The 25,735-nt window shown below is 38.1% G+C and overlaps 1 protein-coding gene across 3 annotated transcripts in view; it reads left to right on the forward strand.

Moving 5' to 3' along the window:
• Positions 1–25,735, forward strand: part of ST18 (ST18, C2H2C-type zinc finger) — a 169,355-nt gene that overhangs the window by 140,836 nt on the left and 2,784 nt on the right. For all 3 annotated transcript variants that reach the window (XM_027673985.1, XM_027673992.1, XM_027674001.1), the window contains 10 exons: positions 2,509–2,754; positions 8,444–8,559; positions 11,831–11,893; positions 12,679–12,747; positions 17,728–17,790; positions 17,877–17,957; positions 18,997–19,218; positions 21,222–21,310; positions 22,751–22,854; positions 25,049–25,192. In XM_027673985.1, coding sequence (XP_027529786.1) covers positions 2,509–2,754; positions 8,444–8,559; positions 11,831–11,893; positions 12,679–12,747; positions 17,728–17,790; positions 17,877–17,957; positions 18,997–19,218; positions 21,222–21,310; positions 22,751–22,854; positions 25,049–25,192 — 1,197 coding nt within the window. The remainder of the gene's footprint in view (positions 1–2,508; positions 2,755–8,443; positions 8,560–11,830; positions 11,894–12,678; positions 12,748–17,727; positions 17,791–17,876; positions 17,958–18,996; positions 19,219–21,221; positions 21,311–22,750; positions 22,855–25,048; positions 25,193–25,735) is intronic.

Consider the following 25,735-nt stretch of genomic DNA (forward strand, 5'->3'; position numbering starts at 1 on the left):
CACAGCCCAGTCACATGGCTTCCTTTCCTAAGCCATCTGTCACAGAGGTCTGGAATTTTATGTGAATGTTGGTTGTGCAGACTTAACCCAAGTTTTTTTATTATGAAAAATGTCAGTAACTACAATATTTAGCATTTTACTTTACATTGGTCATTAAACTTGATTACTGTAGCTCTGTTTCATTGCTATAGTTACATGTCAGCTATGAAGCCAAAAAACACTAGGGTGATCATGGCAGAGCTATATTGTCAGATCCTGGAGTGTGTGCTTGGCACTGATATAGTTAATATCTTGAATTTTTGTAACTAAGGTTTATTAATGCTGGTATAAAAATGTATTTGATATTATACAGATGGCATAAGATGTTGTGGTTAGTAAGTTATTATCCAGGATAAGCTGCACTGTCAAATTCAGGGCTTAAAACTATCACAGGAGATTAAACTATTTACTAAAAAGGGGCAGAAAGATATAACCAAAGCGTCTTAGTATGAACATATTAGAAGTGTATTTACTTCCCATAAATATAATAAAACATCTCTCTTTTTAAGCTGTATGATTGAAAATGGGAACTTTGTTATGCAGGAGAAGCAAACATAAGAGGTGCCTGAGTTTCTGAACCAGGGGCAAGCAGATGGCTTGGTAGTGCTTCGGTCTAGGTGGGCATCTGTGTTAGGCTCATGGATACAAAATAGAGTCAGGCTGTCTGAGTGAGGAGAGGTTGTTGGGCCCTAAACTGTCATCATCTACCAGAATTTTCCTTCTGATTAAAAAGATTTACCTTTAAATGAGTCCTCACTGGTAATGGTAGAAGACAGGGCTGCATGAAGGAAGCTTACACCAGTAGTCCAACTACAGTGGCCATGTCACATTTTCAGCACAGGGGGAGAATTCCCTGTTTCACCACAATTGTTTTTAAGATCCTTGAGCAAGGATAAGTTTCACTGTCCTATCTTTAACCACTAAATGGTTAACTAATCATTAAACCCCAGCAATATTTATTGGGAAGAAAGAGGGACTCTTTCTGCCAATGTCTTCCTGAGGAAGAGGTCTAAGAAAGATGGAAAAACTTACCCCCTGGATATACCTGTCTCATTTCTGTTCACAACACAACTTCTAGGTGATTCACTTACACTATTAGTTTACTTTTAAATTTCTTAAGGTAGGAAATCTTGGTTTATATGACTGTCTCCTACAGTTATAAGCACCTACCATATCTAGCCCCAAATTCCCAAGTGCTATCTGAGCTTTGTGGTGATATAAATGAAAAATAGTAGTGATGGCAATAACAGGAAGGCAAAGAGCAGTGTTAATTAAAGCATTCCATGTGTAGATGTAGGACACTGCTATTTATCTCCATGGTCTTTAAATGTTTTCCACCTTATTCAGGGCAACACACTGAACTAGACTACTGAATACTCCTCCAGAAGGCATCTTTCATCTTTTCCCCTACTTAACTTCAGTAATTGTTGGCAACAGCAAGGACTAGTCTTGTATTCATCACTTTATAAAAAATCTGTCAATATACAGCATAACATATTGAGCATGAAGGGAATTTTTTTGTTGCTTCCATGAGTAAGCTGCACTTTCAGCAGCTTTTTATCATTCCAAGAGGAGTTTGTAATCTTCTTCTGGGATCAGGCAGGGTGAGGCAGGATAGTGAGGTTTCCTTTTCTTGTTCTTCTTGTACAGCCAATCAGCACTTGCCCCTTGTTGTGAGCAGGAGCTGCTCTGAGAGCTGATATGAGAGGCAGACTGGAAAGAGAGGTTGTGTCTCTCCCCAACCTGCACACACCTCTGCAATTAGAGGCTGCTCTTTGCTGTACTTTCCAGGTAGCAAAGGCTTTATTAACTCATGCAGATAGTCTCCATCAGGGAGAACCTCCTCAAGCTTCTCCTGTACCTCTCACTCTAGTGGTCTCGGTGCATACCTGTGCCTTAGTGGCCTAGTCAAATTATGATTAAGGCAATATGTTATTTTAAGTGATGCAGAAAACCCTAGTAAAAATTTCTCTTATTGTGTTACTTTTAGACATATTTCTTCCCCCTCCTTTTCCCCCCATGATGCAGATGTTGTAATGTTTCCAGGGTGTGGGGGAAGGGAGGATGTATAATAGTAATGCTGTTGATGACCTAAACAATGCATTAATGCTTTTAACTGTGAATTGGGGTCATAGTTCTCTGTAAGAATGAAAAGATCAAGAAGATTTAAAGCTAAACTTTTTTTAAATAAAACTAGATTTAGGGTGTATAGGTTATGGTTTAAGGCATCTTATTTAAATTCTACTTATTATGTTTAAGCTGAGATGCAGGACACCATTACTGAAGCTACCCTTAAGTCTGCCTAAGAGTTGGACATTAACTGACATAAATCGAAAAGCTGGGTTTAGATTCAGATAAATTTAAATAAAAGCGTGCATTTATATTTATCCTTTAAAAGCACCACATGGTTATTTTACAGCCTTACCATGTCCATATCTAAACATGTCTCTATTTCCTGTTGCATGTCAGGGAGCTGAGATAGAAGTGGATGAAAATGGCACTCTGGATTTGAGCATGAAAAAGAATCGCAGCCAAGACAAAGTTATGCCTCTCACTTCTTCCAGCACAGCACTTCCCACTCCTTCCTCTTCTCCTTTCAAAGCAAGCAGCATCCTGGTAAATGCAGCCTTCTACCAGGCTCTTTGTGAACAGGAAGGCTGGGATACACCAATCAACTACAGCAAGACCCATGGCAGGAAAGAAGAAGAAAAAGAGGTATTTTTTTAGTTTCTGAGTGACTTTTTCCCTTAAATGAGGGACCATATGATGGTCTAGTGCATTTAAAGGGAATCAATTTCCACAGGTAGAGGCTTGTGAACACTGAGCTGGTTTAGTGGTCTCTTGGATATGGCATAAAAAATCATTACCCACACTGAAAAATCTTTCTCTCAGAGCCTACTTGTTAATGTCTATAAGTCTCTAAGATAAGGGAATCAAAAGTATCCATCATTAGAGATTGCTTTTAAAATTTTGTTTCCAATGGCTCAGTCCTGTAGCACATACACCCAAATGGACTAGGGATTACTGGGTAAAAAAGAAAAACAAACCAAAAATAACCCCAACAAACAAAATCAAACCAAGGCAGTTCTTTCATGCTGAAACAAAAAGCAGTTTTTCTACACCAACTCTTCATAATTCTAGATAACTCCAAATCTGAGCATTTAAGCATGTGCTTAGAACCTTGTCTGCAATATTCTTTCAGTGGAAAATATTTATTTACATTTAACATACTTCAAGAAATCTCTGCCAGTTAGCTTTAGATCTCCAACTTGAAACTTCTATGACTAATCTTCTAGAGTGCCACTTCCAACTCGATAACTGTCTTGATTTTGGTTTTGTTTCTGTTTTACTCTTGCATATCTGTTTACCCTGTGTTGACAACAAAGCGGTATAGTCTACTTCAGTCTTTCCTTCTTATTCCTCTATCCTGCTAGCAAGTTTGGATTTATTCATTTCTCTTGAGCTTGACTGTCAGAATATGGACTGCTTGCTTTTTTGTTAAATCAGGAAGGGACCACCAGATCTTTAAAAACCTAATAAGATAAAATCCTGGTAATTAACATGGACAAGTCTACATTATAGCTTTCTGAAACAGACTAAAATTAGGAGGTTTTATACAGCCTCAAATACTTTACTCTCCATTTGGGTTTATATACAAAATAATAGCATTTGAACATTATATTTATTATGAAATTACCTTTTGTTGAAATATCAAAACTGACACTAGCTTTTAGTATTTAGGGCTGAGATTAGGGGATCCAGGTCTTGATTCCAAAACCACTCAAAATTGGAAGATAATTGAGTTGTGTGAAGAAAAAAGTCAATCAGCACTGGGTAGTCTGTTACAATGTGACTGCTGAAAAAGCTTACACTTCTTGAAGGCTGGGTTGTCTTGAAGAGGCCTTTGCAGTCTCTTCTTTGGGGCTAATGATGGTTCTTAGCTCACCAATGAGAGCACAATCCCTGTATCAGGGTTTTGGAATGGGTTTGACATGAGGCAGGAGGCTAGGGACTCAGGCTCTTCCCCATTCATGCTGGTAAAACGAGCAAGCTTTGAGTGGACTGACTACCTTGCTGCATGGGAGGAATAGGTGTCACAGACTTGGCAGGGGGCCTGTCATGACACTCCTCCTCCCTGCTGCCACCACAGCCCAGCAGAAGAGCCAAGGTAGGAGCACCTCCACATGCCCCCCACCCATGCTTGGCTTTTAGAAGGCTGTTATGGGTGTCTGGTTGTTTCCCTGCCCAGCACAGGGAGCTGGAGGCAACTAAACAACACGATAGGACATAATGGTCTGATGCACTCAGGCACTGCTGCCCCTTGCACTCAGTGCTTTGACACTGTATAGTTTGTTCCTAATTGAAGATCTGGCCCCAGATTTCTGCTGTGAGCTTTTGCCATCCCAGGGAGTCTTGATATGTCCAGTGATGTCAGGGCCAGAGGCTCTGTTTTCAAAATCAAGACTGGCAGTTATCCTCATGCAAAGAAAATGACTGATTATATCTATTTCTAATTCATTGTTATCTGGTTCATATGCACAACAGTTGCTTAATTTTGGTGGTAATTTCCAGAAAATATTGTCTCTCTCCTTCTCAGCAAAATAGCCTGTCCAGATGCCCCCTTAAAAAAAAAATCTGAATTTGGAAAAAGCTCAAAATCTCTCCAAAAGGAAAGCGCCGAGAAATAACTAGAGCTGTCAGTTAGTTCAACTGTCAGTTCTCCAAAGATTTCAGGGCTTAAAAATGTTAAAAGTGCCAGATGCTATTATCTGTTATTCATGTTACCATTATGTTCTGGTCTTTGCTGAAATCAATATAAACTTCCATCTGTACATTAATGGAGTATCATTGCTTGCTTGCTTTCTGTAGTGTGTAGGCATGAATATACACATGCTCTTTGCAGGAAATAGTGGTGTTTGGACTAATGGGGCTGGTTCTGACTTTTCTTTAGTCTGGAATTTGTTAGATTTTTGATAGCATTTAACTATAAATCCATTCTAATGGGAAAAGAAAAAATTATACATACAGTTGGACTTGACTAGCTGAGACAACCATCACCTAACACACCAGAAAATGGGAGGTGCTGAAGGTGTTTTCCCAAAGGATTATCTCTCCCTCTAAAGCTAAGTAGCTGGAGAAGCACACAAGCCAAGACATGATGCTCTACTCTCAGTCTTAAGCACAGAGGATCAAGAAGTATTTGATCTTTATTTCTGATCTTCTGTGTTTCAGAGATGCAACCCCTTTTGGGCCACATTTAGTGACATAAGGTCCTAGAAAGGCAGAATTTCAGCACTTTTTCCCTACATTTCCTTTCCACTGTGTTACTTTTGCAGCTTCTACACATCTGAAGATTTTATGCTGCTTGACTAATATTAAGTGGTCCCCAAGATGCTAAGACTGTGCTGAAGAAGTCACCTATTTAAATGTCTATATACCTCTTTCATTCTGGGAAATATACTAAGGGTTGTTAACTAGGAAAAAAACTGTGTTCACACTTTGTTCCTTATTAGATTTTTTATTTTTCAAAAGAGGAGTTACCGTAAAATTGTTGATGTTTATGTATGTATATATGTATGTATGTATGTGCATATAGCTATCCATTTAAAAAAATTACAAATCTTAATAACTCAATTCAGGAAATTTACTATTAAGATTTGGAAAAAAAAATCAGTATAGAAAATAAAAATACTTCAATTCTAAACCCTCTAGTATCAGTTATACTCGTGGCTGTAGTACTCATGTTAGTCTTCACTGTGAAGTCTTATTTTAGTTAAATGACTCAGTGAAACATCATTAAATGAAGCTGTGAACTGCAATACTGTAGCATTTTGTCAAGCCTTGATATACATAATTCTCCATCAGTCTAGTCTGTGCAACAGGTATCAAACAGTCACATGATGAAAAACTCAAACAAACACAAGTTCCTGGTCCATCACCAGCAAAAGATCAAGAGATATCTTTTGTGTGAGATAAAGAACACAAGTTACATATATGAAAATATTAATATATCCTGCAGCCCAAACAGTTGTGGCTACTCTGGTGTCCTGTAGGTGCCTTTTGAGGTCCATCACACAGCTCAGGATCGCAGTGGAGCGTCAGAGGGGTCTTTCCACCACTTTCTACTCCAGACTTCTCTCAGTTCTACATCTGAGTAGCAGAAGAGGCTGTTGTGGGCCCCGGTTTTGATACACAGTTAGGATTCAGCCAAGGCATGTGTTGAATTTTTAGAAACACAGCATTGGTCCTCAGTTCAGTAATACAGATGTAGCCTGTCAGTTAGTTGTTAGACAGGAAACCGACAAGGTGGCCTTCTTCACCCTCCATTAAATTAAGAGGAAACCATTTTACCTGTGTTTTTTGGAGTTATTTTGGCATCTGATCCCTTCCAGCTGGCAACAGAGGGTTACCATTTTGTTTTTTCTTTGGGGAGCTTTCAATTTTACAGTAACTTATACTGGTGATGATCCCTGCTTTCAATTATGTGTTTGTAAGAAAGGTAGGTCAGAATTTGTGGACATCAGTAGTCAGGAGTTCAAAGCCACATTCTGCAGCTTGCAGGGGCAAAAACACCACCATATGTCACTGGAATCAAGATTTAACTCCACTTTGGAAAAGTGTCTTTGACGTTTCTTGAATTTTGAACAAAGCTGACATCCATTTTTCCAGTTTTGTATTTTAGCATTTTAGTTTCCATGTTTGGAGGACTTTCAACCATTTATTATTTCTGTACTAACATTTTGTCAGTTTTTCATAGTTTTTTTCTCTAATGCTCCTTATATGAAGTTTTCCTTTAGAAATAAAATTCTAAAAGCCTGAAACATATGAGGGTTTTTCTATTTATTTAAAATAATTACTAGATAATTACTGTGAAAGAGTGTTTAGAAAAGCTGAACATATCTATTTTTGCTTTCTATATTTGTAGCAGATTAGATTATTCCCAAACAAACTAACCCCACAAATGTGGTTGCAAAAATCAGTAGTAATCGATGTAGCAATAATATGGCATCGTTTCTATATGTATGGATAGTGTGAGTTTCAGTAGACTGTAGGTAGCCAATAGCAGAAAGCAGAAGGAAGTCATATTGAGGATCCAGCCTCCAAACATGCAAAGATGAGCTGCCAGAATTGAGGACCATATGGAAGCTTTATCAGAAGAAACACCCCTGCAGAGCTTACAAGTCCCATTAGGCAGAATCTCCATTTTCAGTCCAGATTCTGTTCAGCCCTCCACTCTGTGTTAACAGCTCTGCAGACATCCCTGTCCCTCTGTCCTGGCATGTTTGTCAGCTGCACAAGCCCAGAGCATCAGCCCCATGAGTTTAGCAGGAGCTGGGACCTTTTCCTTTCAACCACAGGCAGAAGTTTCTGCTCCCACAGATGGTAATCTCTGGGCAATACCTATCTGGGTATTGGAATGGAATCACAAAACCAGCATGAAGTCCCAGAAGGGATTAATAAAGGTTTGATAATTGATGCTATAGGCTTTAGAGAATTCTTGAATGATAAAATAGCCACACAGCATCCCTCCAGAAAGGAAATACTTATCTTTCATAAAAATAATGATAATTGAAGGCATTAAGTCTCAAAACAGTATAAATCAAGCTATTTTGAAGTAATCAAAGAGATTTTTCAGAAAACAAAAATGTAATATCCTTTCAGGATTCCAAATTTCCAAAACGCCTTCCCAAGGGAGTGAATGCTCATGGTTCATACCATTCACCAAACAGCCCAGCAGCAGTGATAATTTTGATATACAACTAGTAGAAATCAAGAACTACCCTTAGCAGCCTCCCACTAAGAAAACTTCAAAGTGGTTTTGTTCTCATGATTTTTATTTTAACAAGAATCTGCTCTCTGAATAAGATAACAACCCATTCCATTCTATGGATCTAAAAAGCTTTGCATTTACATATGCTTACGGAAAACAGTAATTTTTTTTAAATTTATGGTTGCAGTTTTATAATTCACAGTACAATGATCCTCATATCAACTGTATACAAAACTCAGTGATGTTCTTACACAGAAAAAAACAAGAACATATTTGCCAAAGTCTTGTTTACCTGTATAGATTCAACAACCAGTTTTATTTTCTCTATGTACTTCTCTTTAGCCTTTATCACCATTTTATAAAATGAAACTCAATTTTCCCTATGTACAGCTTAAACCAGCATCTGCCTTCAGAAATCCTTTCACAACATTTTTAGAAGTCAACCTATTAGAACCTGAAACTATGATGTACTAAGCTTTCTTAATTTCTCTCCATCATTTCTTTTTAATTTCTCTTTTTTTTTTTTTTAAGTTTTACAAGAGGTTTTCTTCTTGCCATGGCAAATTATTTCTTGAACGTATGGGAGGACTTGAAGAGAGAAACTTTTTGTCACATTCTCATCTAATATTTCAGAAAGATCCAGTGAATTCTCCAGAAAACATGGAGGAAAAGAAGTATCCAGGAGATGTCTCCATACCAAGTCCTAAACCCAAGCTCCATTCAAGAGATCTCAAAAAGGAACTTATCACGTGAGTCACAAAAAGTACCACGTTTTCCTTTGCCTTGGTAAAGACTGACTACACAGTTGTTCTGACTTCTGGTTTGGAGTAGATTTGTAGGAGCTGAGTAGGAAGACTTGCACAGTTCCCTGCAGGTACTTAGTTCCACATTGTGGGTACGCAACTGGATAGATGTGAGATTTGGAGCTGAGGCAAGCCAGGGTATGCCTGGGGGTCTGGACAGATTCATGACTGACGTTATACTGAGTGCCACTCATTCTTCAGATAGATAGGTAACAAGTGGACTCCTTCTACAAAACACACAGTTTCATAGTAAGCTACAGATTGGCTCTGTTCATGCTGACATAATTAAATAAACTTTAATTGAACAATTATCACTACAGATCCGTTGTTGAGAGCTTGCTTCGAAGTGGTCAGGATTCCTCAGACAAGAAACATGCAGAGTTTATGAAAAGACAAAATACAAGATAGAAACTGTCCCAGGGTTTTTTCTAACCTGTAGGAAATCTATGTTTGTGTCCTTCATCTGTTTCTTTCAAAGAAGAGTTAGTTATTCTCTCCTGCCAAAAATCCAGTGGATGTCCAAATTCACACTCCAGGAGTGAATTCACACTCCCAAGTACTGAGATGCATCTGTTCTGTCTTAAGTACCAAAATTTTCCTATCCAAAACTGAAAATAAATTCTATCAAATCTTTCTGCATGCAACACCTTGTTTCAGTTTAAATTGTTCACTAAAATTGTTCCAAGCTAAATTGTTCATAAAATTGACCCTAACAGTGGCCACTTTTTAAAATCTCATCTAGGCTCTTTACAAAACCCCTTTGGGTTCATGTCAACATCATTTTGATATCAACTCAGAGTTTTCACTGTACTAGTCAACTAGGGCTCAAAAACCATTTTTAGTGCGTTTTGTCCCAAACCAGAATAGGTCTCTCTAGAAAAGCGTGGTCTGCATCACTTAGTGATGATAGTCTATAACATATCACTGCAGGCTCATCCATAAATAAACAAGTCACATCCCAGTAACTTGTGTCCTGCTCTCCAGGCTCAATGGCACTGAAACAGTTAGATCTGACTATGTCTCTAGAATTTGCATTTCCCTGGGGCAAGCTGCTGTGAAGAGCGATTCTTTCACCTCATGTCATGCAGTCTGCATGTTGTCTACTCACCACATTATATCTGCAGTTGTAGTTCATGACCTAAATTGCTACAGGTCAGGTTCGTTTTGCCTCTTCTTCTAAAACAAATGCATACAAAAATCACTGAGAGTTTATTTGCTGGAGACTAATGGCTTTTCTTTTGTAATATTTATTCCTTTGTGATATTGACCTGTTTTGAGATGTCTTTAAAATACTTTTCTAGTCTCCTCAATAATAACATGCTAGGGCAATGATCAGCTTACAGTGGTTTTACTATATTATTTTCAAACAGTGAGTAGAAATAGGTATTGAAAATGTAGTTGTGCAGAAAATTAAACAAGAATTAGTTTTAATTTATCAGAAGAATACATAGGTAATATAGGGATCAGACTGTGTTTCTATGACCCCATTGAGCTCAGAAATTGTACAGAACAATTCAGTACAGCTGGCTCCATCATGAGGAAGTTTTTAAAATGACATAAGCACTTGCAGAGAAAAATTTTCTAACATGGTTAGCTCAGTTGCAGTGAACTGTTGTTCGATACCTCCTTCTAGCATTGCTTTCTATTTTTCCATGTTAATTCTGTTGCCCATAACTACATTACTCAGGTTGAAATGGGCTGTGAAAATGAGGATGATGTCTTCCTAAGGCTTTTTTACAGATTTGAAAAACCTCCCAACATTCTGCCACTCAGAGAAAATAGCCAGGTGAGCTTCTCAGGCACCCCTTGTTCATTAGCATGGAGCACTAGCTAACATTTTTTGTACAGCACCTGCTTACCCTTTTTATCCATGTGCCCAGTGAAATAAACCAGTTCTTTATAAGGATTGGTGTTAGGGTGTTTTAAAGTACTATAAAAAGGTATATTTAATTCACTTCGCCCTCCATGTACAAGTTGCATTTCTTGATATCTTTGCCCTTTTACAGAGAACTGTATCCCAATTTGAAAAATGAATTCAGTGTGATGACTGAGGAAAAACAGAAGCTCTAACATCTTCTCCAGGTCAAGCATACCTCTATCTCTTGGCATCTGTTCTGCTAAATGTACATCACTGTCCTGGTTCCGGCCAGGACAGGGTTAATTTTGGCAGTAGTCAGGAGAAGGCATGTTTAGGATCTGGAGGTTATTCTATACCACCTCACATCATTGCCAGGGGCAGGGGAAAGGAAGACTCTCTTGAGGAGAAAGGATTCCTTCTGGTAGAGTGTGGTGGAGGGAACAGGGGAATAATGCCAGTTCTGTGCAACCATGTGTGACTTGTTGACCTATCTTGTACATTTTGTTATTAGTATTGTTCCTGTTACTGTTAATTTTCTTATATCACTGCTGTTTCTGATAAATTGCTCTTATCTCAGCCTGTGATTTGCACCTTTTGTGCCTCCAATTCTCCTCTCCACCTCACTGTAAGGGGAGGGGAAAGGGGCAGGGGTGGCGTGTCAAGCGAGCAGCACGTGGTTTGGAGAGCCTCAATGGGAGCACTGAATTGGGGAGTACCATTCCTAAACCACAACAACCACCTTTGTATCTCTTCTCAGTTCAGCTCTGAAACATCTTGAAAAACTTATGTGCTCATTCTGAACTTCACCTGTATCAGCTTGAGGTGCTTTCCGTTCTGCAAGCAACCGTAACACCAAATTTCTCACTTGTATCAGCAAATAAATATTGGACATGTTTCTAAAGAGGGTCCCTTATTTTAGTCAGAAGTCAAGGAATTATTTTAAGTATTACTGTCCTCTGGCCTGTGTTATACAGGAGGTCAGATCAGAAACTTCAGCACTAACGTTATGAATTGCTGTCGAAATTTCTTAACAATAATGAACTTGTCTTTTTGATAACCCACATTGTAACCAAAATATCTATCCAAAGCATGGTGGTTTAACATTGCATTGATAAAAAACAAGGTTTTTACTTATTTGCATTGTGTAAATAGGAAAAATTCTTTTAATCTGTGCTTCAAGTAATATTTAAAAAATAGAAGTGAAGTTTTGCTAGTTTTTTGCAGTGTCATGATAGTGTTGAGAAGTGTAATGATGAACGTGATTGCCCTAAGGATCATTACATAATTCACTGCTGTGTATGGTGAGCTATGTGGTGTATTATACATACTCTAATTTCTCATTGCTTCTTCTTTGCATAGCTGTCCAACTCCAGGATGTGACGGTAGCGGCCATGTAACAGGAAACTACGCCTCACACCGCAGGTAAGAAACAACAGGAAGCCTAGAACAGGAAATGGAGCTGCTTTTAGCTAATGTACCTTTGAACATTTTTATGCTAACCATGGATAAGTATTCAAAAGTAATTTGCAGAAAATAATCCATACAGAAATGTGGCTGTTTTTCCTGATTTTGTTATATTTGTGAATGTTCGGACTCAGAGTTAAGCAGCATATGCCTATTAGTGTAGCTGCATTTCTTAGCTGAGACTTGCAGATAAGTCCTTTAGTAAAGTTTGCATTTCCCTAAGTGTACAAGCAGTCTCTACACAGATGCTCTTGCATGTGATTATAAATGAGGTTTATGCATCTCTCTCTATGAATGGCTGTGAAATTCATAGATCTGCTATTATAACCTGACGATGTTAATATTTTCCTCAGAATAGCCTACTGTCAACCTAGGGGTTGTAACAATAATTTCCTTCTTTTCCTTTGGGAGCAGAATGGAAGCATTTTCTGTCTTTACCAACCACGTGGACCAGATCCTCTACCTATCCCTCATGTAGGAAACATAAAAGAGGGACTCTGTGTACCATTGCTTCCTCATGCTAAGTTTTACAGGGGCTGAAAACCTTTGTCCCTAACTAGATAATTTTTTCCAGTTATTTAAGAACCACAGTCTTATATTGGCTGCTCCTCCTTTGCCATGAGCATACATTAGAGAGTATCTTTTTACACGTTATAAGTCATAGATTGTCTGGAGGTTGCTGTTTTAGGAAAAAATAAATGTTTTGGCTTAGTAAAATATTATACATAGAATTTTCTTTTCAGTGTTTCTGGGTGCCCATTAGCTGACAAGACATTAAAATCCCTTATGGCTGCTAATTCTCAGGAGCTCAAGTAAGTATTGAAAATTGCACAAATGTTATTGTTTTTTACCTTCAAGCAATATGTTCCCTATGTTATTTGAAATGCTCTGAGAACAATGTCAAATATTTGTCTGAAATATTAAGTGAATTGGTTTGAAAGCTTTTGAGTGAAAAAAAGTTTACTTTTCTCCATTTGTTGTTCTTCATTCTTGTACCCCTTCATTTTCATGAATTAACCAGGACCTGGGGGAAAAAATTGTAAACACTAGGAGAGCTGCAGCTCTCCCAGTATTTCTGAATCAGAGAGAAATGGAAGATATCTAACATATAAGAGTGATCTGGCAAACAACTCAGCCTGATCCAGATAGAATAAATTGGAATTATTTAGTTAGAAATAAATCTATTTAGAATAAATCTAAAAATGAGACTAGAATTACTGCAAATAATTTTTTTATTATTCACTACCCTATACTATGAGTTTAATGTCACTGAAGCAGACATCAAGTCATATGATTTTGTGCTGGCATAATTCTCACCATGAAATGTCACTTACAAAAGGACTGTGCAGGCTCTGCTATATAGACAGATGTATAGGGACATATGAATATTTCAAAAATCTGTAGTCAAGAGAGGCACTGGCAACCAGTCATCTAGTTATGAATTGGCTTTGTCAATAAGGATGTGGGGAAAAGGAAAGGGTAATTAGAGTTCTTTCATAGCTTTCCCTCTGCAACTTGTAAATTGGACCCCATAATAGATGGCTTGGAAAAACTCATGAATGCATGAAAAAAAGGAAGAATCCCATGACTGTCCTTTCTGTCCTTTAGGTTCATCCCTAGTCCAGATAGAACATAAAGTCTGATCATGGCACTATTATGCTTTTTAATGGTGTTAATAGCAGGAGTAACTACATTTAGGTTTGACTCAGTGTTTATCTTCCCCAGATCGAATGTTAGTGGTCTTATTCCTTAGTCTGACAACTTGAATTTTAAATGAAATGCTGAACTGATGGTATCTATGGAATTGGACGTACAGGAGATGCAGCAAAATGGCAAAGAATGGCCATTTATACAGTAAACTGTCCAAAGCAGTTCCCAAAGCCAGTAGGTAAACTGGCAGACTGACACAATGCTTCATTTTTTGACATGACTGATTCAAAAGGTATAAAATTTAGGTTCAATTTGTTTTCTAAGAGCAGAACGAGAAGCAAGGAACTGACTTGTGAAAATGCTGACAAATTTGAAGTAATTTGCTGAGTCATATATATTTGTCCCTGCTTTTGTTGGCTTTCTGCCATACAGAGACACTCACACAAATATTTTGAATAGTTGCTCCTCATGCACCACCCCCCCCCTCCATTCATGTGTGAATAAGTAAATTTGCATACCAATATGGTTATTTTTCCACTAAAGCTTCTAGAGTTTTGGTCATGCCATAAGGAAAGAGGAGCAACAGCATATGACTTAAATGACAAACTGCACACTGTACGCCATGTATAATAAGTGAGTTGTGAAAGACAAAGTCAAAGTTCATGGACATTTCACAGACAGAAATATGTTGCATAACGCACTTAGCATTTAATTTCAATTAACTAGAAAAAGAGCAAAAATCAAAATCTGTTCACAGACAATTCGCAAAAGGAAAAAGAGCTAAATAAAATTATTTTCCACAAATGTACCACCTTATTTTAGCTTCTTGGAAACATAGTTCAGGTGAAATTTTGAACAAAACCCTGCTTTTGGCTAAAAGAAATCTTATGCCAAAACCTGCAGTCATGCTTGCACTGTATAGAATACTATAGTGATATCAATGGTTAATTTCAGTATTGCTGTGTGAGCAGAGGGCATAAATGCTCATAGAATCAGGCCAGGAAAGTACCCTCATGTAGTTAAGCATGAATATGAAAAAGCTGTGTATTTTTTTCCAAATGTTATTCATGTTTAATTTGCCAGAATCAAGATATGATTTTGGCTTTAATTATGAATCTCTATGCCAGCAAAGATACAAGGCTCGCATGTGATCCACAGTTTGGAAATAAGGAAGATCTGCTCAGAAAGTGGGCCTTTGAGTCAGATTCAAGAAAATTTTTATCTGAGATTTTTATCTGAGGATTCTTGCTGCTCAGAGCAATCTGAGGTGGTCAATTTAAAACATACTGAACTTGATGATGACTCAGATTTTAAAGCTATAAGGGATAATCGTGGCTGACATCCTATTTCACCAAAGGCTTATCAAGCCTTAAAGAATCTTAAATGTGTACTTTAGAGAGATATTTACTTACAGTTCAGAAACTTTGAGAAATAGGTGGTCAGTCCCATCCTTAGACAAGTTTTTACAGCAGTTAAATGTCAATTTTTATGAGAGATTCTAGCAGTTCTTCTAGAAAGGTTTCACACAAAACATTGATACTGATACATATTCCATAGGCAGCATGACATATTTCGGTTAATGGTTTTCTCAGCTGATCTCAATGGGTTTGCCTTAACTACAGTTCATATCCAACACTCCCTGTGAGCTTTTGAGGGATCAAAAGAACTAGGCATGCTCCTAGATCTGCAGCACAGTGTTTAAATTTTACACGTAGTTGTAGTTCATCTTCCTAAAGATAAAACAGTCCTGTGGGAGAAGGGGACAAAATAGGAGGCACTCAATGCCTATTTGCAAGTATTTATATATGAAATCACTGAGAGATTTATTTTTGAAGAACAAATTTGGAAGAATTGTAAAAGAATTTGTAACCTACACCCACTTGAGAGTTGACATCTTTTATTTTGACCTCCTGAGGCCTCTGGCCCTTCAACATAAATCTGATTTTCTTGGCTTTGCATAGGAATCCATTACAGAGTACAACTCCCTAAGCTGGGGCACCAGTTCAAACTCATCAGCCAGTTAAAAGCTGATGAAGATCAAGAGTATTACTGACTGTAAGGCAATACGTTGTTGATGTATCTTGTGCTGTGGAATTTCACAATTGATACAAAGATATAATCAGTATTTGGAAAACCCAGCCCAGTGGTCAAGCTTAAGAGTCTTGCTAATGAAGCTTTTTACTGATTTGTCGGTAGTCCACCTGAAATATCACCTTATAATTCCATCAGTATTTGTAATATCTCAGACTCAAATCTTTAATGACCTCAAGAATAGCTTGTATTCCAATCTGGTTGTGAAATCTGACTGCTGCCAGAAGTGGTAAATACAGATGGGGTGATTTAAAATTTAGTTCAGTGTCCTTTTTTAAGTCCCCAACTCTCAGATTATCAGATCTGAATGTCTCACACAAAGAGCTTTTACTGAATTAAAGTCCACCTCCAGTGTATGCAAACAGCTCTTCTATCTGTGATCATCTGATAAAACAAGTAGCCAAAATTAATATCCATGGTATTTGGCAGGTGTTCTGGATTTACTTGTGAGCATTCACACTCTCCAGACATCTGCCCTTGCTGCCTGCTCCACATGACATTGTGCCCAGTCCTTGTCCCACACTCAAACAGGTCAACATTCAGTGCAATACAGTCGAGCAAATCTGGCACTCTGCAACCCACACCTCTACCTTTGCTGTCAGTGTGAGGCATGTCATTCTGCCAAAATATTTTGTTCACAAAATGTCATCATGAAATGTTTTGACATTATCTTTTAAAAAAAAGTCACCCCTTTCTTCATTGGAAATTATTTGCTGAATTCTACTTGAATCAATGCATAAATTTGTTCATGTCCAAAAGAAATCAGATTTTTGACAAATTAATTGTTCGCAGAAAACTAGTTTTAAATATTCTCTGAAGAGATGCACCTGCATACTCAGATGTGCTATTACAATTATATTTGTAGGTGTTTTCCATGGCAGCCTACCAATGACTAGATGAAATCACTCATCACTTCAAGTCAGGAAAGATTCAGTAACAACTGAGGCCCTTAAGAGCATATTGAAAAATGAAAGTTTCCTTAATGGTTCAGTACAATATTATTTGGCACACCTCTTTCTGTAACTCTGATACTCTGTAAAAATCAGAGCATTTCGAAGTCCCTTAGGGGTGCTTAGTATAAGAACTTTGTGCTGCATAATACAGAAGCATAGAAAAGGCTGGAATAATTTATAAAGCTAAATATTTTTGGTGCTGCTTTGTATGCTGAGGTGTGTTTCTCTTCTCTGAAAAAACTCAAACCAAACCACCCCACAAACACACAATAGTCTAAATGAAAAAAAAAATGAAAAAAATCTCTGAACTTCTGAGATAGAAAGTGTTACCAGTAAGGTCCTGCTCCAAACCCCACAGAAGTCAGTGGAAAGACCTACTGACTCCAGTTGGCTTTTAGAGCACGTTCTTCATGTATGAACAGCAAGCAAGAAGCCCACCCTGCCAGACCACTGGCAAAAACACAGTAAGGGGCAGGTTTGCTTCTTTTTATTGTATAGATGTTTCAGTATTAAACATTCATACTTGGAAAGACTTGTTTGTTGCATACACACAAAGAAACCCCTGAACTATGAGACATAAGCATAATCCAGTTGCTCAGCTGAAAACTCAATTGAATCATGTGCTAGAAAGAGATGGTCCTGTGGTATGTTTACAGTGCTAGAACATACAAATTATTATATTCAAATTCTGGCTATCATCTCCCAATGCTCAAAAGTAAAACTGTTTCTCTGCTTCCATTTTCCTTTCTGTAAATAGTGGTAAAGTGCTTATTTATATCTGTACCTGAAAACATCATAAAAATAGCAAACAAACAAACACATAGCAGTAAATTTACAAATCTATCAATATCAAGCTGCATTTTTTTTCTTTTTGTAACCTTGATTCTGTACAAGGAAAAATGTTTGATTCAAACAGTGTTATAAACTATTTAAATTTACACATTATATGCAATATATTTCACATTCCTTAGTTAAAGTTGTTATTAAAAAATAAAAAAGGCAAAAAAAAGAAAGCCCCCCCCAAAAAAGAATCTGCTCATTTTAAAAAAAGATAATCTTCGAGGTCATATTTTGTAAGCTTCCTGTATTGTTCCATAGGTGCCCAACACCTGGCTGTGATGGTTCTGGCCACGTAACAGGGAACTATGCATCCCACAGAAGGTAAAACCCATCCCATCACATGGGGCTGCAGTGCTCAGGGTTCTCGGCTAGCAGCAGGTGGCTTTTATTCTGTGTGCTTCTTTCAGCTTATCTGGTTGTCCTCGTGCCAGGAAAGGAGGTATCAAAGTGACTCCTACCAAGGAAGAAAAAGAAGATCCTGAACTTAAGTGAGTACAGAAACAATGATCCACCACCAGTGGAGGGGGGTAAATAGCCCGTAAAAGTTCAGGACTTGAGGGATGATAGGGAGATATCTCAGTTAATCTGAACCACGTGAGAATAGTGCCTAGAGCTGAAACCAAACCAAGTGTTTCTGCTTCTAGTGAAGTAGGTGGAGTCCATCACTGAGGTGACTGAACAGGTGAGGAAGGATTGCTATATACATTTGCATTGGTCCAATTATTTTAAAGAGTAATATGAAAGTGCCACCCAGTTGAAAAAAATTGGCAAAATGAAGGAAAATTATTACTGCCTGAGGTGAAACATGTCAGCTAATTAAATCAGAGTGATACCTTCAAAAATATGTCCAGGACAACTTAAATATATATAAGTCTCATGTCTTTATGTATAAATTAGAATTTCACTTAAAGTGGAAACTCAACAGAGATTCACTACATCCCCAGCTTGAAGCACATTCCATTAAAATCTGTAAATGATAACTACCAGAATATAAATGTGAAGACTAAGTTACTTGCAATGTTGTCCTTAATACTTGTTAATGAAATATGAGAAACTGCATAATGCTGACAGAGCAGTACAAAAAATCTATATCCTTTCTTTGCAAATATTTGCATGGGTTTGCATACAAGTTTTCCAGGTACAGAACCCACCCTCTGCTTTATACCAGAAACCTAGATAGAGAGGAGAGAATGTTGACCTTCCATACAGTTGAAGAAGTGTGATTTATTGCCTGTAATAGGATTTTGATTTTTTTTTTCTGGTAAAAAACTATCTAAATGAATGTTTTATTTTCTTAGTCTCTACAACTGTATTTTAAATTGCCCTATCTTAAGATCAGCTGAACTTCCATAACTCATTTTGTCAGGAATTGGATGCTCAGGTACAGTGTACCACCAGGGACCAAGTCTTAAATCCATTAATGCAAAGTAACAAAGGCAGCTGGAATTATTTTCTCAGACTTTCTTGAGACTGTCTTCATCTGCTCTCTCCAGCGAAAACAGGGATTCTTTTGCTGTGTTTCTGTAGATGTCCAGTGATAGGCTGTGATGGCCAAGGTCACATATCAGGTAAATACACTTCTCATCGCACTGCTTCTGGTTGTCCTTTGGCTGCCAAGAGACAGAAGGAGAGTCCCGTCAATGGGTCTTCACTATCCTGGAAACTGAACAAACAAGAGCTGCCACACTGTCCTTTGCCAGGCTGCAACGGGCTGGGTCATGTTAATAATGTTTTTGTCACCCACAGAAGGTATAACTTTGTGTTTTCTCTTCTCATTTTTCCTTAACAATCCACTGTTGAATTGGCAACGTGTGAGGTTTGAGCCAGAATAAACTGTGTTGAAGTCTTTTAAATAGCAACATGGTTTACATTGCAGCTAGAGTGATACAAAACAGAATTACTTTGAGAGACTTAAACTTTTATGTCTTTTTCTGTGTTCCCATTGCAGCATGACTTTCCTAGGTCTTCAGATTAGCACAGTGCCTACACAGTTTAAAATTAAATAGAGTTCTTTCCTAGGGAAATATGGATTTGTATCTGCACATCTTTAAAAGAAAATGGAAATATCATTTTAATGTCACCAGAAAAGTTTTAGCCTAAAGGCATTCATTTCATGTTGTTTTCATAAACTTTGTATTTAAACAGCTAGAGGCATGCATAGAAAAATTAAGCGTGCAGAACTCACATGGATTTAAAAAGTTTGAAGTCATGACAATCTCACAAAGGAAAATTAGTCTTACAAAGAAGGAGTCACACATATAACCAATAACAATAAACATCATCTATCACTGTGACAACACTAGTATAACTTGACTGTATTCAATCAATATTATTCAAAGAATCTGGCTATAATATCTGAATTAATATCTGCCAAGTTTAGTTTTCTATCTTTAATAGGAATTAAGTCTACATTCTCTATCTCCTTTGCTTTCTTCGTAACACTCTGAACCAACTTCTGCAATACAAGAATGTCCAAGGTGACTTGAATAAATTCAGTCAGAGTCCAATGTTATCCTAATTTTATGATCTACATCCCCTGTTAAAGTCTTTACATCAGGACACTAGTGTAAATTTTAGCTAATCAAGCAAGTAGCATAAATAGTATTTTAGTTGGCTGCAACTCAGAGTACAGATGACTTCTGTCCTACATAAGGCTGAATAACACTCAAGATGTTACAAGCAAATATAGCTTTGTGATATGATATCCTTTCCTAGGACATTTGAAACCTAACAAGTAACTCATGGCTTTGAGACAATCTTCCAGTTAGCTATCTGCTCTGGGCAGAGATAATAAGCAGTAATTTAGAGTTGAAGAACTAGCATCTTTCCCTGTATAGTTTTTAGCTAAGCCAACAAAAGCTTGCTTGCTTTTGAATTATTTTTTTTCCCGTGTGGAAATGCCATGTCTGTTAGGATTTTTGTTTTCAGTTTTTACACACACACACACACACACACACACACATACAAAAATCAACCATTTTCTTGTGGAACAAAATTTTCCTTCACTCCTTACTTGGCTACATCTGAATACAAATCCTTCTGTCAGTTCTTCAGCATATGGGTGTTTCTTCCTTGTTATTTATATAGATAGTATTAAGGCAGTGCAATTCATCTTAGCCCTTTAGTGGGCTATAAAAATTGCCTCAGATAATTACCAGCTGATGAAATTGTAAGCTTTGAAATAGCAAAATGTAATTTAATGTGAACAGTGGTTAAAAAGCAAACTGACTATATAATAGAACCATTCTAAAAAGCTATTACAGCCTATAGGGTATATCCAGAGTTATTATTGTATTGATCATTATTATGTATCAACAAAATGATCCAATAATTATGCACCATGGTAATCATCCTATTAATTAAATTTTTTTAGGATAGTAAACTTGCCATTTCATAGGACTATACTATCCCTCTCCTCTGGAGCACAATCCCTCAATAAAAACAATTCATAAGTGTTGGAACTTCAAGAATTCTGTAAATGCATCTTCACATAACTGTAGATGCCATTGCTATTTTGAAATATGCTTAAGAGTTGTTTACTTATAGGTTGAGATTTCTGTACCAATTTTCAAGCTGGAATATACAGTTAAATGGCTCTTTATGAGTTATGTCATTCCCCGAAGCTATACTATAATGGAGATACTGATGTGACCTTAGGTACAGAGGTCTGTCCAAGTGCATGATAATATCGCCTGAAAGGATTGTTGCCATTTTCAAGTGGGTGCTAATGTTTTTTTTCCTATCCGTTTCAGCCTGTCTGGTTGTCCTCTGAATGCACAAACCATAAAAAAGGGCAAAATTTCAGAAGAATTAATGACTATCAAGCTTAAAGCAAGTGGCGGTAAGGAGATTTGTAAAAGATGATGACATTTATTTAGATAGAAGGGCCCTGACTCCCATTTATACTTATGCCCCTTTATGCCATTCTGGCATTAATTCTCACTGCTTTCAGTTGTCTCTAGTAATAAAAAATCTTAAATAACAAAAATCTTTGCATGAGAAATTAAAAAATTATTCTCATTTACATCATGATAAACCAATGTTGAGGGTATTCTCTTGTCTGAGAGCATTATTTTTTTATTTGGAAATGCTTTCAATACTGTTGCTATTAATAAATTATTAGTTACAGATTAGGAGGACTTGGCTAGCTAATTACTAAGGTGAGAAGGGAGAAATATTGTGGTCAGAAATTGACTCATCTCCCTAACTTGAATCCTACATGGTTTAGTATCTATGCAGTGTTTAGGTAATTTTGCTAACCCAAGTGCAAAGCAACAATTACCAAATAGTTACAGGGGGAAATGTGCAGGAGTCTCCTTTCTTATACAATGTGCTTTAGAAAGTTGAGCATTGAGCCAGGATTCAGGAAACTTAGTCTTTAGCCTCCAACTGCTGAGCAAAACGGCTGCTTACACATTTCCCAAGCTGGCTCCCCAGCAGACTCAGTTCAGAGCTCTAGGTTTTAACAACTGTGGCATAAATCTCCAGGCAGAGTTGGTCTCAGAGTGATCCTAAGCAGAAAGAGTGACATGTATTGCCAGCAGCTGTAACTGCTCTGTATTTTTCAGGACAAGACTTCCACTAAAGAGCTGATTTTTTTTTTTCTATCTAACTTGGTGGAATGTAAAAATCTACCTTCCTTTTTTTTTTTCTGTAATGCTTGCTAGCTTTCTGATAATTTTGTTTTTGCTGTTACTTAAACTTCACTATTTATCAGATATAACTAAGGCTCTGGTTATTGAAGTTATTCTGCACAGAGGTTTGGCCCCACAGAAATTCTTGCAAGATCAGAAGGAAGTACAAATGAGCTTATTAAAGTCAGTAATTATACCAGTGAAGATGTTACCCTGGGGTGTTTTCTGAAAGAGAAGGTTTGCTGTTATATTTTTTTAAAACAAACAAAAACCCCAACCCGAGGCCCATACCCAAACACTGCAAAAATGCCCTTATATTTTATGATAAACTTTCCTCTTTCTGGGCAATTTTTCCTTTCTGCACCCTCCTGCTTGTAATTGCATGTTGCAATGGGAAAAAAAGAAGGAATTGTGAAACTCAAGGACTAAGATAGCCTCTTCCGTGTTTCAGCTCATATAGATGTTTTACAGGTAGGACACAATTTTGACAGTAAAAGCAAAGTAAAAGACAATTTAAGGATCAAACATTTGATTAAATACTTGTTATCTTCCCCTTGTTCAGTAACGGGTAACGTAGCTTGTTAGTCATACATCCATTTACATGTGGACACTTTAAATAGGATATTGTTATTTTCAACTATTTACAGGTATTGAGAGTGATGAAGAAATAAGACACTTGGATGAGGAAATAAAAGAACTGAATGAATCCAACCTTAAAATTGAAGCTGACATGATGAAACTTCAGACTCAGGTATGACATTAATGTGAAAGTTTTACCTTTTCTTATGCTACGTTTAAGCATGATAAATAAATTAAATACTGTGTAAATGCTATGTTTAAACACATCTAGTCTCCCGTGCACTAGTTTTTCCATCGTTCTGTGACACTTATAAGTACCAAAAATCCTACATGCTTTTTTGTCAAGCTCTTGCTTGTTTGTTTTCTGTAAATCAGCAGCAGGTTCCTTGGTATTGTCTTAAAGATCTGGTGAATGACAAATTCAGGGCAGCTGGGAGCTAATCTTGGCGAGCTGAAAAAAACCATATTTACAAAACAAAACATTCATTTTCCTTTGTTGACCAAGCGTTTGTTGACCAAACCATGCAGATCTTATGACTTGAGTTTTTAGGGAGGATATTACCTCTTACTAGCACACTCCAACTCTTAATGCAAGTTGACTTTGTTCTTATGTGTACCTAGGAAAATCTGCCTGGTTCACCCACTGTCAGTTATCCAAATAGTTTGAATTTTGCCTCCAGGCAACACCTGGTAAAGAATGTATGCCTTTTGCTAATTTGTGTAGCAGAGGTGTTTGATGGGGGTTAGAGGAGTTATTCTCTTTCATTATTTTGTATACTGCAGAGGTTAAATTACCTTTAAGATGCTGATAGTGGTTCTATGGAGTGAGCTGCATAGGTTCATTCCTACAGAGACTCCTACATGCACCTGGAAGCTAACCTGGGTGGACTGTGTAAAAGCAAGAGCAGAAACTTACTCAATATTTTTTGAATAGGAGTTTAAATGAGATCTGGGAACGGAATGTAAGTCTAAACTGATCTAAACCAAACTGAGTGTAACCACACCCCACTGTATTTGTACTACATTGGAATGCGTAGTGTTGATTCGTGCTGGTTTTGTAAAAAACACTACATGTATGGTCTAAATAAAGGAGAAGTCTATGCCACCTTTGCTGGATCTAAACTGAAACGGCTGTGGGGATATCCATCTCAAATTGCACTGCAGGAGGGCTGTGCTCTGTGCCTCAGGACACTTAGTTCTCTCTGGTGATCACTGTGCTGTTTGTACAGAGATTGCCCGATTTATGCAGTCAGATTTCTTCTCCCCAGACTTGCTCCCTAGTGAAGGCAGTCTGACCAGCAAAGCCTGAACTGAACTACAACAGAAGCAATAACTCCCCTACCTCCTTTTAATCCATCCCAGCCAGGTGTTGGGCTGCTATGAACACCCTCCAGAGGAGAGGTTGTGGTGGATGGCAGGCAGACAAAAAGGGGTTTCTCACATGGGGAGTTTTGCTGTGTGTGAGGAAAGAAAGTAAAGTGGCCACAGCAGGAGGCAATTAAGTAGTGCAAAGAGGTGCATACTAATAAGGATAGGGTGGGCATAACAATCATGGATGTTACTGCACCCTTATGTGCCTTGCAGAGCTGTGGTCAGGCACAGGGATGCCAGCCCTTGGTTTGGCCTTGCCCCACTGTGTGTTCCCAGGGAAAGGAGAAGGGCAGGAGGAAACCAGGCCCTGCAGTTGCTGTTTATGTTTTTTCAGCACTGCTTTGACATATAAGCCTTCAGAGCTGAATATATTCCAGAGCTCTTACATTAAAAAGATACCATTTTTGAGATCATCTTTGTGATGATCACTGTGCACTCAACCTCTCATATCAGTTTCCTTTCCACTCTATTTTTCTCTTATTGTTTCCAGTGCCAGCCCTGCTGCTAATCCCAGCCAGCCCACAGCTCACCCAGCAGCAGGGCGGGAAAGCAGCACAACAGCTAATACCCGTGCCCTTCCTATTGTGGTCAATCAGCAGGGATGCTGTAAGAGCAGGACAGCAATGTAAACATCAACCTTCTTTCTCCTTCCCTCTGCCAGCCCTGCGGCCACACTCTCCATCCCAGCTCCACAATGACCTTTCCCCCTAAGCTCAATTCCCTCCTCCCATTGTGGGCCACCCTCCAGTGCCTTCCTGCCACAAGGTTTCTCCATGAACAAGCAGCGAAGTCCATCAGTTCAGAGCAAATACAACCTCTTCTTTGCTCTGAATATTTGGGGGAGTAGTTATGTCTCTCCTAGAAAAACATAGCTGAGTTTCAGATCTGTTGTAGCCCCTCTCATAATTGCCCAACTTACATTTTGGGTTCAAACTGGAGTTACAATGCTGCCAAGGGTCTGCTTGTCTGTGTGTTTGTGCGTGCCTGTCTTTTAGATTACATCTATGGAGAGCAATTTGAAAACAATAGAAGAAGAGAACAAACTCATAGAGCAGAACAACGAGAGCCTGTTGAAGGAGTTAGCTGGCTTAAGCCAAGCCCTTATCTCCAGTCTTGCTGACATTCAGCTTCCACAGATGGTAAGACCACAGCCAGCAGCTTTGCACCTTCTTTGAGACTGTCTTGCCAGCACTTGAAGCAGATGAGCAAGCTCAGGGACCAGCAGGAGCACTGGAGCTACAGTAGCAGAGAGCTCTTTTAGCCTGATTTACTTTGCAGAGATGCTGGATCATGAAATCTCTGTGATGGCAGGCACAGTTGCTTCCAGGACTGAGCCAGTCCTGGTATCTTTACCCTGTACCACACTGTGCAAGGCAGGCTTTTTCTCCGTCCCTCCCTATCTGAACATCCACCCCGCACAAAGAGTGAAAATTTCACACTGAGAATCCTTATTTGCTCTGCTCCCAAATCAAAACTTTAAACTGTTTCATACAGGCAATTTTTCTGAAGCCAAAAAAAGCTCTATCTTCTCAAAAAAATTCACACCTTGCTTGCAAACACAGGCCAAATCCACAGAGGTACTTGGGTTTCCAGTCCCCTTTCCAAATGTCAAGAACGCCACTAAAAGATTAAGTAAGGACAGTTAGGGGGAATGTCAGCCACAATCTCAGAGCCAAATAAGC

Source organism: Neopelma chrysocephalum, unplaced genomic scaffold (assembly GCF_003984885.1).
Source record: "Neopelma chrysocephalum unplaced genomic scaffold, ASM398488v2 Primary Assembly neopelma1_22, whole genome shotgun sequence".
In the NCBI taxonomy this organism is placed as follows: domain Eukaryota; kingdom Metazoa; phylum Chordata; class Aves; order Passeriformes; family Pipridae; genus Neopelma; species Neopelma chrysocephalum.